General features: G+C 47.0%; 1 protein-coding gene and 1 long non-coding RNA gene across 2 annotated transcripts in view; one reads left to right on the top strand and one right to left on the bottom strand.

Annotated features, from left to right (window-relative positions):
- The window catches only part of SPATS1 (spermatogenesis associated serine rich 1), a 544,035-nt gene extending 540,525 nt beyond the window's left edge, over nt 1–3,510 (bottom strand). Inside the window, exons 1-2 of the mRNA XM_075341164.1 lie at nt 3,427–3,510; nt 2,451–2,594 (exon numbers count right to left, since the gene is read on the bottom strand). Of these exons, the coding sequence (XP_075197279.1) occupies nt 2,451–2,594; nt 3,427–3,439 (157 nt within the window). The 5' untranslated portion in view covers nt 3,440–3,510. The remainder of the gene's footprint in view (nt 1–2,450; nt 2,595–3,426) is intronic.
- A 6,688-nt stretch (nt 3,511–10,198) lies between these two features.
- On the top strand, nt 10,199–11,763 carry LOC142295709 (uncharacterized). Its single transcript, XR_012751528.1, has 3 exons — nt 10,199–10,742; nt 11,463–11,537; nt 11,622–11,763. It is a non-coding gene; the product is annotated as an uncharacterized LOC142295709 (long non-coding RNA).
- Nucleotides 11,764–16,481: the final 4,718 nt, after the last annotated feature.

Raw genomic sequence — 16,481 nt, 5'->3', positions numbered from 1 at the left:
TTTCAGTGGCACCCCAGTGGTCTGGGAGCCACAGTGGCATTTCCCTCCTCACAGGGGGTGATGCTATGCCTGGAGGCAAGGAGGGGGTCTCCCATGCTAGGTCCACTAACACTAACTCCAGACGTTTAGGGAAAGCTCAAGAACCAGTTTTGAGGGGAGCTTCCCTATGCATTCTGGCCTGGAGGAGGGGTTAGTGTCACATACACAGGAACAGAAAGTAAAACACTTCAGACAATCGGAGACAAGCAGTACAGACAGTCGCTAAAAGAGCTGCCTCACATAGCTCTCCCAGGACCAGGCGCAGTAGCAAGACTCTGGGGTCCTAGACTGTTGGGTGCTAAAGCCTCATCAGTGAAGCCCAGAGGGCAGGAGATTTCAAGTCCCCTGGCCCAAAAGAACACCCAAAAGGTGAAGTAGTAAGATAGAGCCCGAGGCTGCGGCTACACAGGCGGTACCTGTGACCGGATCGAGCTGCCCGCCAAAAGGAAAAGGACAAAACAACAACAACTAGAAAAAAGGTCAATGTGCGGCTCCAAGCCACAGAGACTCACACACTTAGCGCCACAAGAAAGGCCTCCAACCCACCTGGCAAGTTGAATCCCCTCATTGCTTCCAGGCTGACTGTATCTTTATCTTCTGGAACAGACTCCCGGGCCTGTAATAACATCTGCCAAGTAAAAGGTAAAGCAAACTACAGCCCCTGTGTTTAGTTCTTACAGACGTCCTCGGTTCTGCACCCCAATGTTAAGTCATGGCAGCGGAGACTACTACTCCCAACATCCCTGAGGCCTGAGCTCTGCCTGTGGAGAGCTGCACCAACTGAGCTGCAATACCATCTTCCCCAGAGGATACCTGCGCAGCGGCGGCTCCTGTATCAGCCATAAACCACAGGTAGCGTCACAAATACAAACTTTATTCTCCCCTGTAAATAACCCCTTCCATCTTTGACATCGCCGGGGTCACGGAACTAGGCCTGGCCGCTGTGACATCCCACCCTATACCAACCCAGTGACTAGGAACCCCCCCCAGACCCCATGGGCGCGTCATTTCTAAACCAAGAAACTCATACTCAAATGACAACAATACCAGGTAAGGTTACATGTCCAAGTGCCACCTAGTCATATGCCCCACCATGGGGGGGAGGGGGAGGGGGGTGTCCACTATGGCATAAACCTCATGATATCGGGGTTCTTCATATGATTTATATAGAAGAGCTCATTGACACATAAGTTTACAGCGTGTGGCTAATAACATACCAAGCCAAAACCACACAGGTGTAAATGTGCTGATAACATGATCCGCTGACAGCTGCACACCATCTTCACACCACACAGAGGTGCTCATTTCTACACCATTACCAAACCGCTCCGGAGCCAAAGAGAGAAGCGGTCACTGGAGGATAAAATTACACATTCCCATTCATCCGCACACAGTAATCCACACATTGCAGGCGGCAGCTCAGGTCTGTGAGTGATTAGTGCAAGGCAAGTCATTAGGGGAATGTCAGACATCTCTGCCGACTGTCATTTATACATTTCTATTGTCACAACCTCCACTATGAAAATCTAATTAAGAGCCCACTAAACATTCTACTAATCTGGCATCTGACACTTCAGATATTTTAGTAATCTGACATAATCCGGACCAGATTCAGTACATGAATGGCAGACCGGCAGGTCCGGCGGGAAGGCAGACCGGCAGGTCCGGCGGGAAGGCAGACCGGCAGGTCCGGCGGGAAGGCAGACCGGCAGGTCCGGCGGGAAGGCAGACCGGCAGGTCCGGCGGGAAGGCAGACCGGCAGGTCCGGCGGGAAGGCAGACCGGCAGGTCCGGCGGGAAGGCAGACCGGCAGGTCCGGCGGGAAGGCAGACCGGCAGGTCCGGCGGGAAGGCAGACCGGCAGGTCCGGCGGGAAGGCAGACCGGCAGGTCCGGCGGGAAGGCAGACCGGCAGGTCCGGCGGGAAGGCAGACCGGCAGGTCCGGCGGGAAGGCAGACCGGCAGGTCCGGCGGGAAGGCAGACCGGAAGGTCCGGCGGGAAGGCAGACCGGAAGGTCCGGCGGGAAGGCAGACCGGAAGGTCCGGCGGGAAGGCAGACCGGAAGGTCCGGCGGGAAGGCAGACGGACTGAATGAACATGGTATAGACATGGAGCAAGAGCACCAAAAAAAAAAAAAAATCCATGTGTTAGAGCTCAAAGATACAGTATATACAAAACATTACCATTTGTGTAAAAGGCAAAATCTGATTCTTTTATTTTCTTGGATGCAAATCACTTAGGTTTTATTCTTTTGCTTAATTTTAACTGAATACTTTAAATATCCAAGACATGAACTTCCAGCACAACATGCCTGCTAGTGAGATGAATTTCACATTGGCGAAAATAGAGCAGGGCCTTGAATCCGTTTTCATTACAAAATTAAAAATCAAGAATGAAGGCAGCCGGGGACTTACCACAGGTGTAGATGACATTGAGGTGTTTGCGGATTCCAGGATAACACGGGTCTCCGAACTCATAAGTGCTGGCGTAAACTCTACAACTCCGCCTGCCCTGGCAGCGCTTTGTCATGAGTGACCGCGCGGAGGATGCCTGGCACTCTGCGGAGAAGTGGAATAATCCTTGTTACATTATATCAAGTGGCGCTCAGAGTTTGGAAATTATGTGCTTAGTCCAAAAACTTCTACCTGCATGGGAAACGAGGATCAGGAAAGACGCAGATAAGGATATGCTGTTGCCGCTTATCCTTTGACTCAGGAAATCACTAATTCCAGTGAAGTTAAGATTTAAAGTTCTAACTCTGTTGCAGGTATTGGATCTCTGGATTACATTGTGCTTAGATTCCTACAAAATCCTACAATCAGATTTTTTTCCCATTTGAGGACACTGAGATAGGCGACTAAAGGGCACATATGGCGCCGCTTATCTCCTATTGATAGGACATTACAGTACTTTTAGGTCAGGGATTCCAACCCTATAAAAACCACTATTTAACAAGTAGCTTGTGTTTGAGATCTTCACGACAAGTGTGGACCTGTGTGAATTCATCTCATCAGCACAGAGATACATCAATGTGTCACAGATTTCAGCACACAAAATTGCTTGCAGACATAAGATTCTACTGTTTATTTTTTAAGTGTAATTGACAAATTGCACCGCACGGGACAGAATAATTGCTTCAAGAATCCCGAATAATGGCCCACAAAAAAAAAAAAAGTCAAATCTGCCACCACAGGACATACTCCCAAAACTTACAATCTCCACATAACAGCCATGTTTTTCTGGCATAATGGGGCACACCAACAATCTTATGCGGACACAACTTTCTGATATGCGAACAAAATTCAAGACAAGTAGTGAAGTCTGACACCATTGTCAGAACTTTTTCCTATTTTTAGTTTGTGGTCTCTGGTTGGGATTCTGGAGTCTTACCCACTGAGGCCATCTCCCGATTCTGGAACGGACACTCCAGGCCTCCACCTTGAAGTCTTCCAAATGTAGCAGAGTAGATTGCAATCACTGTATTCTTTTTACAGGTCAGCCTCAGGCGGTCATCTTCACAGGCGACCTTACTCTTGTATTCATCTGTGAAGATAGCACAAATTACTAATAATTAGGTTCCTTTTTTTTTTATTTGTAAAAACGTGTCTATATCTTGATGGATATGAGGTTTGTGCATCTCTCCCAGTAATATAGGCTGGATGTGAGGTCTGTGTGTCTCTCCCAGTAATATAGGCTGGATGTGAGATCTGTGTGTCTCTCCCAGTAATAAAGGCTGGATGTGAGATCTGTGTGTCTCTCCCAGTAATATAGGCTGGATGTGAGGTCTGTGTGTCTCTCCCAGTAATATAGGCTGGATGTGAGGTCTGTGTGTCTCTCCCAGTAATATAGGCTGGATGTGAGGTCTGTGTGTCTCTCCCAGTAATATAGGCTGGATGTGAGGTCTGTGTGTCTCTCCCAGTAATATAGGCTGGATGTGAGGTCTGTGTGTCTCTCCCAGTAATATAGGCTGGAGGTGAGGTCTGTGTGTCTCTCCCAGTAATATAGGCTGGAGGTGAGGTCTGTGTGCCTCTCCCAGTAATATAGGCTGGATGTGAGGTCTGTGTGTCTCTCCCAGTAATAAAGGCTGGATGTGAGATCTGTGTGTCTCTCCCAGTAATAAAGGCTGGATGTGAGATCTGTGTGTCTCTCCCAGTAATATAGGCTGGATGTGAGGTCTGTGTGTCTCTCCCAGTAATATAGGCTGGATGTGAGCTCTGTGCATCCCTCCCATTAAGGCTACATTCACATGACGACCATTTTTGCGGACCGCAAAAACTGAACGATTTTTTTCACGGATGCGTCCGTGTGGCATCCGTGTGACATCCATTCAGTTTACGGTCCGTGTGTCATCTGTGTGCCTTCCGTTTTTTTTTTTTTTGAGGACCGCAAAAAACGGAACCAGCAAGAAAGATAAATAGATGAGTAGATATAGAGATGGATAGATATAGAGACAGAAATAGAGGCAAGAATGAATGAATGGAGGGATAGATAGATAACGGATAAATTAATAGATAGAAAGATAGATAGATGAGAAAGATATATATAATGCCCTACCCCCCTGCATATTCTAAGCTGGCACCATTTAGTGACTTTCATATAGCACTAAAAAAGGTGCTTAGCCTTGTATTTAGCCAAAAAAATAAATAAAAAAAAAAAAAGCCGTGGGGTCCTATTGTTTGTAGCCAGCTAGGGTAAAGCTAGGCTAAAGCAGACAACTGCAGCCTGCAAACCACAGCAGACCGCTTCACCTTGTCTGGTAATCCAAAAACAGAGGGCACCCCACGCTGTTATTTTAAATTAAATAAATTTAAAACAAAAATCACGGGGTCCCCCCAAATTGGATCAGCAGCCAAGGTAAAGCAGACAGCTGTGGTCTGGTATTCTCAGACTAGGGAGGTCCACTGTTATTGGACACTCCCCAGCCTAAAATTAGCAGGCTGCAGCCGCCCCAGAAGTGGCGCATCCATTAGACATGTCAATCCTGGCGCTTCGCCCCAACTCATCCCGTTGCGCCCTGGTGCGGTGGCAAACGGGGAAATATATGGGGGTGATGCCAGATGTGTAATGTCACCTGGCATCAGGCCCTGGGGTTAGTGATGTCAAGCGTCTATCAGATACCTGACATCACAACCCAGTCAGTAAGAAATAAAAAAATAAACAAAGTTTTATTTGAAAAAACACTCCCCAAAACATTCCCTCATTCACCAATTTATTGACAAGAACAATCAATTCCAGGTCCGGCGTAATCCAATAAGGGGGTCCCACGGCGATCCATACCATAATCAATGTCCCAGTCATTGAAGAACAAAATGTTCCCCATTGGCTGGGAGAGCAGTGCAGTGACCTGAGCTAACATCAATAGGTCAGCCCAGGTCACTGCAGGGGATGACAAGCGCTGCAATCAGGAGGTTACATGAGATCATTACCTGCTGTGATGATCTCCTGCACTGCTGATGTCAGCGCTGTCACTGACTTCTATGCCCGCCGCGTTCTCAGTAGTATCGCGAGAGCCCGTGACAGTCTCGGGCCGCCCGCGAGACGGCCATAGACTGCAGTGACCGCGCTGACGTCAGGAGAGCAGGAGATCGTCACAGCAGGTAATGATCTCATCTAACCTCCTGACAGCAGCGCTCATCATCCCCACGGCTGCATGCACTGCAGTGAGAAGCTGCTGATACTGCGGGCAGCCGCGGGGCTGGAGCGGGACACAGACTGCATGGGTACCTGGAGGTCACACGGAAATGCTTCTGTCCAGGGAGTGTGACGTGTGTGTTTACTCTGCTCAGCTTCCTCTTCTGGCATAATGACATCACTTCCTTCCCTGCAGGCAGTGATGAGCATTACTGCAGGTAAATCGCGGCTAGCTGAGGGTATACCGCACATTTGCTACCTGCGGTATACCCCCGGTATTTCGCGATTACATTACAGTGAATGGAGTGAAATACCGCAGGTACCTGCGGAAAAGAAGTGACATGCACATTTTCTCAAGAAATTCTGCAGAATTTATTTTCTTGAGAAAAAAAAATGCAGTGTGTGCACAAGCTATTTTTTTTCCCATAGGTTTTGCTGGGAAATGTCTGCAGAAAGATTTCAAACATTTCTCAAGAAAAACCGCGGGTAAAAACGCAGTGTGCGCACAGGGTCGAAGATGTGTGGGAAAGTTGGGTCGCAACCTATAAATCTCAAATCAACACTTTTCAGGTTTATTCTTACAATATATTAGGGTTTTTAAAAACTTAAACACAAGATGACCTGTATGATTCCACCTGTGTTTTTGCCTATATACTGTATTTTAGGGAACACTCGATGACCAGTATCATCCAAAGTGCACAACTTACAGATGTCAGGTAGGTTTTTAAAGAGACTGTCACAAAACATGCAACACAAAACGTAGTAGTGCTGCAGCTATGATTTTTAGGTAAGATAGGGTTAACAATAGTGGGAGGTGGAGAAAATATATAAAGCAGACATTTTAGGGCCGAAGGCCAAAGTTTGAACAGCAGAGAATGTGGGCCTAGGTGCGAGGGCCGATCCTGGGACCAGAGGAGACCTCTAGAGATCTAGAGCCTCACCCTGTTGGGCTCAGTTAAGCCATTCGGGGGAAAACAGACAAGTGATAGAGGTGTGCTGCCGCCGTGCTGGCAGCAGAGCTTCTCTGATCCGGATTCACGGTGGCTCGAGGGGTCTCCGGACCCGGGGGTCGTGTGGCCACTCAAATGAATGGGGATTATTTACAGGGAATGAGTTAGAGTTTGTGACGCCACCCGTGGTTTGTGGTAATGTTGGGAGTACCACCGCTGCAGTCAAGAGTACCCGGGGGCGATGGAATGGGGCAGCCCTCCAGGGTAGGGAAAATGCCCCGGGACTTGGTGATGGCATGGAGGGGGGGTGCCGTGGGGAGTGCAGGGGCCACTTCTGTGACGCCCTGGCACTTTTCATTCGAAGTGTCCGCGAGACCCCTGGGTCCGGAGACCCCTCGAGCCACACTGCAGATCCGGATCCGAGCAGCTCAGCTGCTGGCGTGGGGGCGGCACACTTCTGTACTCACTCAGTCCATAAAGCTGACAGACAACTGGATAAACCAAAGTTCTGGACACCACTGCCATAGAGGGGGAGCTAGTTCGGGTCCTGTCCCCGATGGTGTTGCCTGGTGATCCGTGATCTGCCTCCTGGCACTAAGTTACTTTTTTGTCGGTCCCGGTAGTGTGGAACTAGACGGGACCCGCTCCCCAGTATGGCTAACTGTGGGAGCTTGCTCTCAGGGTTCACACTTAGAACTTTCCACAAATACGGTCCAGAAAATCCCATCCCCCTCGTTGCGCTAGTACCCAGATTTTGGAGCGGGTGGAGAACGGATCTTGAAGGCTTCATTCTCGTCGGATAAATTGTCAGGTTGCCTGAAGCTACTCCCTGATCTAGGGTCCACGTACCCAGTCGTGCCCTGGTGCCAGCCCGGTGATTGTGCAAGGCCACCAGCTGTCCTCCTTGACAGTTCAGCCCCTACTAGGTGCAGACTACCATCTGTCACCTAGTTACTTCAAAGCAGCACGGCTCTTGACTTCAGCTCCTTAACTCCAACTGCACACCTCCTGACCTCCCCTTAACCAAGCTCCCAAGGTAGGGGGGGGGTGGGGCGGAAATAGCGGCAGAGAAAGGCAGAGAAAGGCAGAGAAAGGCAGAGAAAGGCAGAGAAAGGCAGAGAAAGGCAGAGAAAGGCAGAGAAAGGCAGAGAAAGGCAGAGAAAGGCAGAGAAAGGCAGAGAAAGGCAGAGAAAGGCAGAGAAAGGCAGAGAGAGGCAGAGAGAGGCAGAGAAAGGCAGAGAAAGGCAGAGAAAGGCAGAGAAAGGCAGAGAAAGACAGAGAAAGACAGAGAAAGACAGAGAAAGACAGAGAAAGACAGAGAAAGACAGAGAAAGACAGAGAAAGACAGAGAAAGACAGAGAAAGACAGAGAAAGACAGAGAAAGACAGAGAAAGACAGAGAAAGACAGAGAAAGAGAGAAAGACAGAGAAAGACATCCCCGTAAATATCCCGGCGACCGTGACTTCTCAACAAAACTGGCCCAGTCCCGTGTGCCTCATGTCCCTGGTGGGCATGTCATATGTGCGCAAGTTAAATATTTGGTGCAGAAATTTCTGCTACAAATCTCATTTCTTAGATATAAAAATTGTCAAGCTTGCATATTTTATGCCACAATTTTCCTTCTGTTACTTGCATTTTTTTCCCAGTTCATTATTACGGGGGAAAAAATGCTCCAAAAGAGTAGTATCGGGGTTATTTTAAGAGGTCAGGGTTTAAGTGAAACAAAACAAAAAAAATTGATTAATTCCCAAAAATTTGCTTTGCACAAGTCTCCCTTTATTTAAACTGGTAAAACCTGGCATGAGCAGAGTAGTCCATCACGCACCTTATCTATGTTTTGGCGTGCTCCGGCTCCTTGACCTGAATAGTGTTTTTATTTTCTATGTCTATGAGAGAATCTGTATTGCATCTTGCCCTCTGGACCTGCACTAGCAGAACACAATGTATCGTATGTGGTTTTGTTTTTTGCAGCATTCTTATAAGACTTCATTCTCCAAAACCACATTAAAAAAAAAAGTAATTACCCCACCCGGGGTCATACAGGGGTCCTAAGACAATGAAGGAAAGTGATAACACAAAAAGGGAAATGTCTACCGCTCTTGAAGATTCCTTTACTTACTCGGTCGGCATTTGTAGCACACAACCAAATACTTGCTGGTCCCCGGACACGGATCAAACCCAAACAGACGGCTATTGACCAGCAGCTGGCAGCTCCTCCGGTCCTGGCACTCGTCCAGCACTTTCTACACAGGGACAAAACGAAAAAAAAAAAAAATTACCTTTACTTTACATTGACATATGATGGCAATAACAGGTGTGGCGGACATGCTATACATAATGGGAGATGTTAATAAATTATTGCAGGTAATCAAACAAAATTTGCAACTTTTTGAAAAGGTTGAATATTTCATTTTGTTTGAAGATTACTCATGAGCTATGGGATCAAATGAGTTCCTTGATTGTTGGAACTACCATTATGGAGATATGCAAGATTATAGCATTATAATAAAGTGTTGAAAAGGTCAAACTTTATGTTTGTGCATTTTATAAAATCCTAGTTTGCATCTTCTCAAATGTAAATTACGCAGGACTAATCCGGCGAGGGGTTGGAAGCCACCATTATGGTCTGATTAAAAAGGGAAACCAACAGGTCCAGCAAGTGTTGCTTGTTGTGGACATAATCCCATTGAAGCATTGGTATGACCCTGTAGCGTGACCGCCCCATTGGAGACTTAGGGTCCCTTCACACATAGCGACGCAGCAGCGATCCCACCAGCGATCTGACCCGGTCAGGATCGCTGCTCCATCGCTACATGGTCGCTGTTGAGCTGTCAAACAAGCAGATCTCAACAGCGACGCCGCAAGGATACGGCGACCTTCACAGCGATCTCAGCGGTCGCAGGGACCATGTCACATAGCACGATTCTAATCTTGAATCGTGCACCGTTTCCGCGCCCCCTCCAGTCCTATTGGTGGTTGTAGGTGCGTTGTGACTGGGCGGTCACTTAATATTCAACTGCACAGAGTCACTGATTTTCAGGGATCCCGTAGAGAACGCAACTGCGTCACGCAAGTCCCTTGCGTCGACGTTATAATTCTATTGGACGACGCTGATTTTAGGGCGGGTTTTCCCAGTGTTGTTGTTTGGGTTGGTGTGACCTGCAAAAATATGGCGTCCAGAAGCCGATCTACACCATGGGGAGAGGCAGAAGTGACCTATCTTATTAGAACCATGGACAGGAGAGATTATCAGTGTGCTGGACACCATGACCATCCTGTCCTCCACAAGAAGGCAATTCTGAGGAGGATTAGTCGGGGCCTTTTTAAAAAATTCAGGGTGCAGCGTTCAACAACGCAAATAAGGAAGAAGCTGGCAGATCTGCGGTACAGATCAAGCAACCGCATTGCCAGCATCCGTTCTCAGAGCCAGCCCCAACCCGGTGAGTGGTGTTAACTATAGTTGATCGAACAGCCAATAATACGGGGTCGGCGAATCAATGACCGGTTTAAAAAAAAAAATTCAAATCCGCTCCGTAATCCGGTGCCCATAAGTCAATGTGGTCCAGCCCTGGGGATATTACTGACAGATTTACTAAAAGAGTACGATCCGCTCCGGAATACGTTGCCCATATAAGTCAATAGGGTCTGGCCCCAGGGATAGCGCAAAAAACTTGCGGATACAGACGTTTACAGTCCGGGTCCGCTCAGCACTAGTGTTAACATTGGTTGCACAGTATATGGCGGCTATTTTACATGAGTAGTACCACATGAGTAATTCCGCCCACATGACACACAGCACATGAGTTGTACCACAAGAGTACTTCTTGTGAGTTACCCCCACGTGAAAATATTATAAGGTATAATTTTTTCCAGACCCGCAGCCACAGCAGGAGCCACCTACAGACCAGCAGCCCCAGCAGGACCCACCTCCAGACGTGGAGCCACAGCTGGAGCCTCTACCAGACCCGGAGCCACAGCTGGAGCCTCCACCAGACCCGGAGCCACAGCTGGAGCCTCCACCAGACCCGGAGCCACAGCTGGAGCCACCACCAGAGGCGGAGCACCAGCAGGAGCCACCTGCAGTCTCTCCCTCCTCACTCAATGTCATGGGAGCAGGCTTGCCTGGTAATTTTTGAAGATAAAACTAGGGGCATATAACTTTGACTGGATAGAGCTTTCTTACCCACAGCACCCAGATTTCCCATGAACTGAAATCCCTCTATCAGCAACCAACTTTCCTATGTTGAGATATCCATCTTGTCCTCGGCACACTGCTTCCCCATGCTCTGCTATATATCTTTCCATCATCACACAGCTTTCCCATATCAGAGCATGGGGATGCTGGGTGCTGAGAGAAGATGTATAGCAGAGCATGGGGAAGCTGGGTGCTGAGAGAAGATGTATAGCAGAGCATGGGAAAGCTGGGTGCTGAGAGAAGATGTATAGCAGAGCATGGGAAAGCTGGGTGCAGAGAGAAGATGTATAGCAGAGCATGGGAAAGCTGAGTGCTGAGAGAAGATGTATAGCAGAGCATAGGAAAGCTGGGTGCTGAGAGAACGACCCTTTCTCCCTCACCACAAAACATTCCCATCCCCTGGTTGTATCTTTGTACCCCCTTGTATTTAGTTCTCAAAATACAATAATGGCCCCCACATAGCCTTCCATATAGTATAAAGGGTCCCACATAACCAATCATATATTAGAATACACCTCCATAGTCCTCCATGTATAATATTGCAGCCAGCCTCTCCAGTCCTACATGTATAAAGCAGCCTCTTCAGGCCTCCATGTATAAAGCAGCCTCTCCACCTATCATGTACTATGAAGTGTTTTGTCTCTCCCTAGACATTGATGCTGATGCTAGAAGTTTCGGGTGGAACATCAGCCCATCCTTATCGGACGAGGAGGAACAACCGAACCGTAAGTTTTAACAACAAACATGTACCTCTAATTTATATGTCTACATATAATTAGCCTTTTTAAGTGGTACCATTCCTTCCACAGAAATACCAACATTGGAAGACCTTCAGGCCTCTCACCGGAGGATTGTAGCAACGCAGCGCACCCTGGCAGCGGCACAGCGCACACTGGCCTTAGCGGTGAAGCAGCACGGAGTGCTGATCGCCAAATATGTGGCGTCCCAACAACAGGGCAGCAGCCGTTAATTTTTTTTTCCTTTGTTCAAAATAATGTTTTTGTTTTTTTTTTTTAACAAATGCATGATTGTCTTTGTGTTTGTGGCCGTAGCCACGAGAACAGTTAAAATAAAAGTTTATTCTTTCCTCATTTATGCGTTCTCCTTGAAGAGTTGCAGCAGCACTGCATTATGCTTGGAGGAATTGATCTGTTTGAAGTTTTGCATGTAGATCCATACTCACCAGGAGCGAAACACTGATGCTGCCAATCCATGTCCTACTCGAAGAAGACAAGATTCCCACCATGAGTTGGACATGAATCGGTAGCATTGGTGGATGTAGAGTATGGATGTATGTGGTTGTGTGTATGTATGTATGTATGTACCGGTTAAAGTATGTTTGTGTGTGCGCGTGCAAAACTGCAGCAGTACAAACACACCAAAAAACAACACAAAAGTACAATATTTTCTGTTTTTTGCAAATAAGATATGGTAGGCTCCGTCAAGCAGGCTCATAGGCGACGGCGATTGGGTTGCGGTACACCTTAAAGTGGTTGCCGTCAAAACCCACAGAGATCCGGAGGCTCTGATTGGGCATGCCGCAGCTCACTACATACGTAATGGGAGTGGACTTGCATGTTCCAAGCGTATTTGTCCCAGTGAAGACACAAACACTGAGTGCAAGAGGAAGGGACCCCTGTTTGCTACACGGGACTGTGTGTGTAATTCTTGAGAACTGTGAGGACACCATTTAGCGCAGGTCCAACTCTGCATGTCACCTTCCACTGCAATTTATGCCATACAACAGGAACTACACCTCCCTAACCGTCTCACCATCAGTCACTGCAACACACGGGTGGTCTCATCAACAACACACTCTCCAGTACGTATGAGCACGGGGATGGGTGGGTCCATGTATACAGATGGAAGATGAAAGCATGGAGATCTGTAGTAAGATCAGAAAAGCAAAGACGCAGTCGTGACCACAGATCAGGATTGAAGAGAGCGTTAGATCCGCAAATCAGCACACAAGCCTGGAGGTCTCTAGTACGATCCAAAAAGCAGTATGTGCTCATGAAAAAAGGACGGAAGTGCGACCTTGTTGCCTTCTTTGAAAGCAAACCTGTAATTGCAAAGCTGTGGTCAACTTGGGCAATAAGAAACCGCACCTCAGCATGCATGTTTGGACGCCATATTTTTTGCCTAGGCCACAGTGAAAATATTGAACCCACCCGCCAGAGACCTATCAGCCAATTGTATTTTAGCGTCGCTATAATAGACTTGCGATCGCGTTGGCGACGATACTGCGTCGCTGAAACCCCTTTGTCTCTCCTCAAAACCCCTACAATGTTAAATACTGGTGCCCGCAGGAGACGCTGCTGCGTTCTCTAAATGATTTGCTTCCGCAATAAATAAAGCGTCTCATAACTGTAGCGATCAATATCTTTACATTTATAAATATAGCAGTCTCCAAACTGTTGTTGTGTGACGGTTTGTTTATTTAGGTGATTTAATTGTTGGCCACTAGTGCGTTGTCCTTCTCTGATTGGATAGCAACTGCTCAACAAGTCTTTCTGTGATTGGGCTATAGCATGTCAATAAATAAAGGCAACGCAGTAGGGCTTCCATTCTGTTTTCTAGGTGCCTTTAGTTCAGCAGCGTTCTCTTTCAAGTTGCTATTGTGTCCCGTAATTTGTGGCTCTACACACCAACAATTTTGGAAGGTAGGTATTTATTGAGTTCTCTAATTATCTTTGTAGCTTTCCTTTAATATCTAGAATCTGTTTTTCATTTTTATAATATTAGATTTGATATATTTGTAGCTATCATTTACTTGTAATCATAGCTCAATTCTAATTTGTGTCCATTCTTTATATGTAACATTGTGGCCAGGATTTCATACACTTTGAAGCAGTGTACATTGTTTATTTGCATGGCCAGCAAATTTACAGGGTGGGGTAGGGGGTTTTATTGTCGTGTGCAAATCTCCATTTTGGGCTTGCTTCAAATACATGTAGAATCACCTGTACTCGTGGCCTGTATTTGCGAACATACTTGCATCATTAGTTGTGTACTTTTATTGACATGTTTTTTTTAATTTTTTTTTATATAAATTACAGATGTCTTACAATAGCCAAGAATTCATACGAGAACTGATTGAGCTGTATCGCTCCTTTCCCTGCCTTTGGCTAGTTAAATCGCCGGACTATTGCAACCGGAACAAGAAAAGGGAGGCATATGCAAAATTAATTGCCCTATTTCAGCAGCATGACCCATCTGAGAAGGTGGATGAGACGATGGTGCGCAAAAAAATTCAGGGCCTCCGCACTGTATTTAAGAAGGAACTAAACAAGATTGAGAGGTCCAAAAGGTCAGGATGTGGTACAGATGACATTTATGTCCCCTCCCTGTGGTACTTCAACTTAATGGACTTCACCCGCAACCAGGAGTTACCACGGGCATCTGTATGTTCGTTTGGGCCCACCAACACAGAGGCACTGACAGATGCCATAGATGAAGATGTAAGTACCTTCTGTTCTTTTCGATGAAAAGCATGTAAGCTTTGGATGCAGGTCATTAATTTATTTCGTATTGATTAATTGTGATTAATTGTAAATATACAGACTTGTACAATTTTCAAGTTTAGCCGCACTCTGTTCTCATACTATTTAATGTCATGTAATATCTCGTACTACTTGTGCCACCACACTCCTGTTTACCATTGCATGCTAACTGTATATCGCTACTGGGGTATCATTTTCGTGATGCGGTGGTGAGTTCTAGTTTGTGAAAATCGATGGGTTTATCTGAAACTTAAATTTTCTGTTATTTTGTCCAGCAGGACTGTTCCCAAGTTGAGACACTATCTAGTGGCGACATTCCGGGTGTGGCGGAAAGTAGAGGGGAGGCAAATGTCGATGAAAATTCGCCCTCCACTGAACAACAACCACAGCGGCAGCGAAATATCCGAAGAAAGGCTGCCACACCATCATCATCCGAACAATTAATTTCTTTGGCAAGCCGTTTTTTAGAAAGACAGTCCAATACCGGTATGGACTTCTTTGCAAAGATGACAGCAGATCGACTGCAAAAGTTGGACGCCAGTCAAAGAAGTCGTGCGGAAAGACTTATACTGGAAACGCTAAGTCGAGCCGCAGCCGGTAACCTGGAAGAGACAACTTCGCTGACCCCACCAACCAGGCTAGACCGTGGACCAGGTCCACAACCCTTATGGCCACAAATGCCAGATACATTGCACAGCACACCTGTGCGGAGGATGGGGCCTCCAGGAAACATTCTTGGGCACCCCACTCCAGAGTGCTCTTTTATGCCCCAGTCCTTTCTAGCCCATCTAAATTCCACAAACAACCACTATGAAACCTGATGCTTCTTGTCGGTGTACTTTTCTTTTTCCATAATTTTTTGGAAAAAGTTAATTTCAGTTTTGTTTTGTTAATTATTTAATTTCTTATACTTATATATATATATATATATAGAGAGAGAGTTTTATTTTTGTTTTGGTTTGTAATAAAATGTGTTTGGTTTATCAATTGACGCACGTTCTGCTTAATTCTTGAGATAGTTATAAGCAGGCCTACTTGGTTTTGTATTGGGCTGTGTCCATCTATACACATGCATAGATATAATGGGTGTCAGCAGGGTCGGTCTGGGGAGTCTGGAGCCCACCATGGTTAGGGGTCCACCTTTCAGTTTTCCACACACTGTAGCCCCATGCATAACTGTGGTACATAGAAATACTGCTGGGGGGGGGACACACTGAAGGAGTGCTACAAAGCACAAGGGTACCTTCACATAGCGACGCAGCAGTGATCCTACCAGCGATCTGACCCTATCAGGATCGCTGCTGCATCGCTGCATGGTCGCTGGTAAGCTGTCAATCAGGCAGATCTCACCAGCGACCCAGTGACCAGCCCACCAGCCAGCAGCGATGTGGAAGCAATGCTGCGCTTGCACGGAGCCGTGGTCTGGAAGCCGCGGAAACTGGTAACCAACGTAAACATTGGGTAACCAAGCTCTTAACACGATATTTGCGTTGGTTAACAGCACACAATGCTTAGCGCTGGCTCCCTTGCACTCGTTGCCTGAGTACACATCGGGTTATAATTTTACCCGATGTGTAGTCTGGCTGCGTGCAGGGAGCAGGCGCTGGCAGTGAGAGCGGCGGATGGTGGTAACAAAAGTAAATATTTGGTAACCAAGGAAGGGGATTCCCTGGTTACCAGATATTTACATTGGTTACAGCAGGCTGTCAGACGCCGGCTCCTTGCATCCTGCACATTCCAATCTTTGCTCTCTCGCTGTCACACACAGCGGCAGTGCAAAGATTAAAAAATGAAACAGCACTGTGTGCAACGAGCAGCGATCTCACAACAGGGGCCAGAACGCTGCTCAGTGTCATACACAGCGAGATCGCTAATGAGGTCACTGCTGCCTCAACCAAACCGTGACTCAGCAGAGTGCCCACAATCGATCGTAAAATGAGACATTTTACGGACTCTCATGTTTGAAAGTCGTTCAACAGGGCAACTAGAAAATCAAATCCCTCCATTTGGAAAAGTATTATAGCTCTCCTGATAAACTATGTACCTTTTTACCTCAAGCGCATGGGCTGGGGAATAGTTTTCGGTGGAATGTGTCATGGCACATGCAACAGAAATCAGTGACCATAGTGGACCGGGGAGGACATTTATCTCCCATCTGACACGTTC

Source organism: Anomaloglossus baeobatrachus, chromosome 3 (genome assembly GCF_048569485.1).
Source record: "Anomaloglossus baeobatrachus isolate aAnoBae1 chromosome 3, aAnoBae1.hap1, whole genome shotgun sequence".
Classification (NCBI taxonomy): domain Eukaryota; kingdom Metazoa; phylum Chordata; class Amphibia; order Anura; family Aromobatidae; genus Anomaloglossus; species Anomaloglossus baeobatrachus.
Note: the sequence above shows the minus strand (reverse complement) of the source record. Positions and strands in the feature narration are given on the sequence as shown.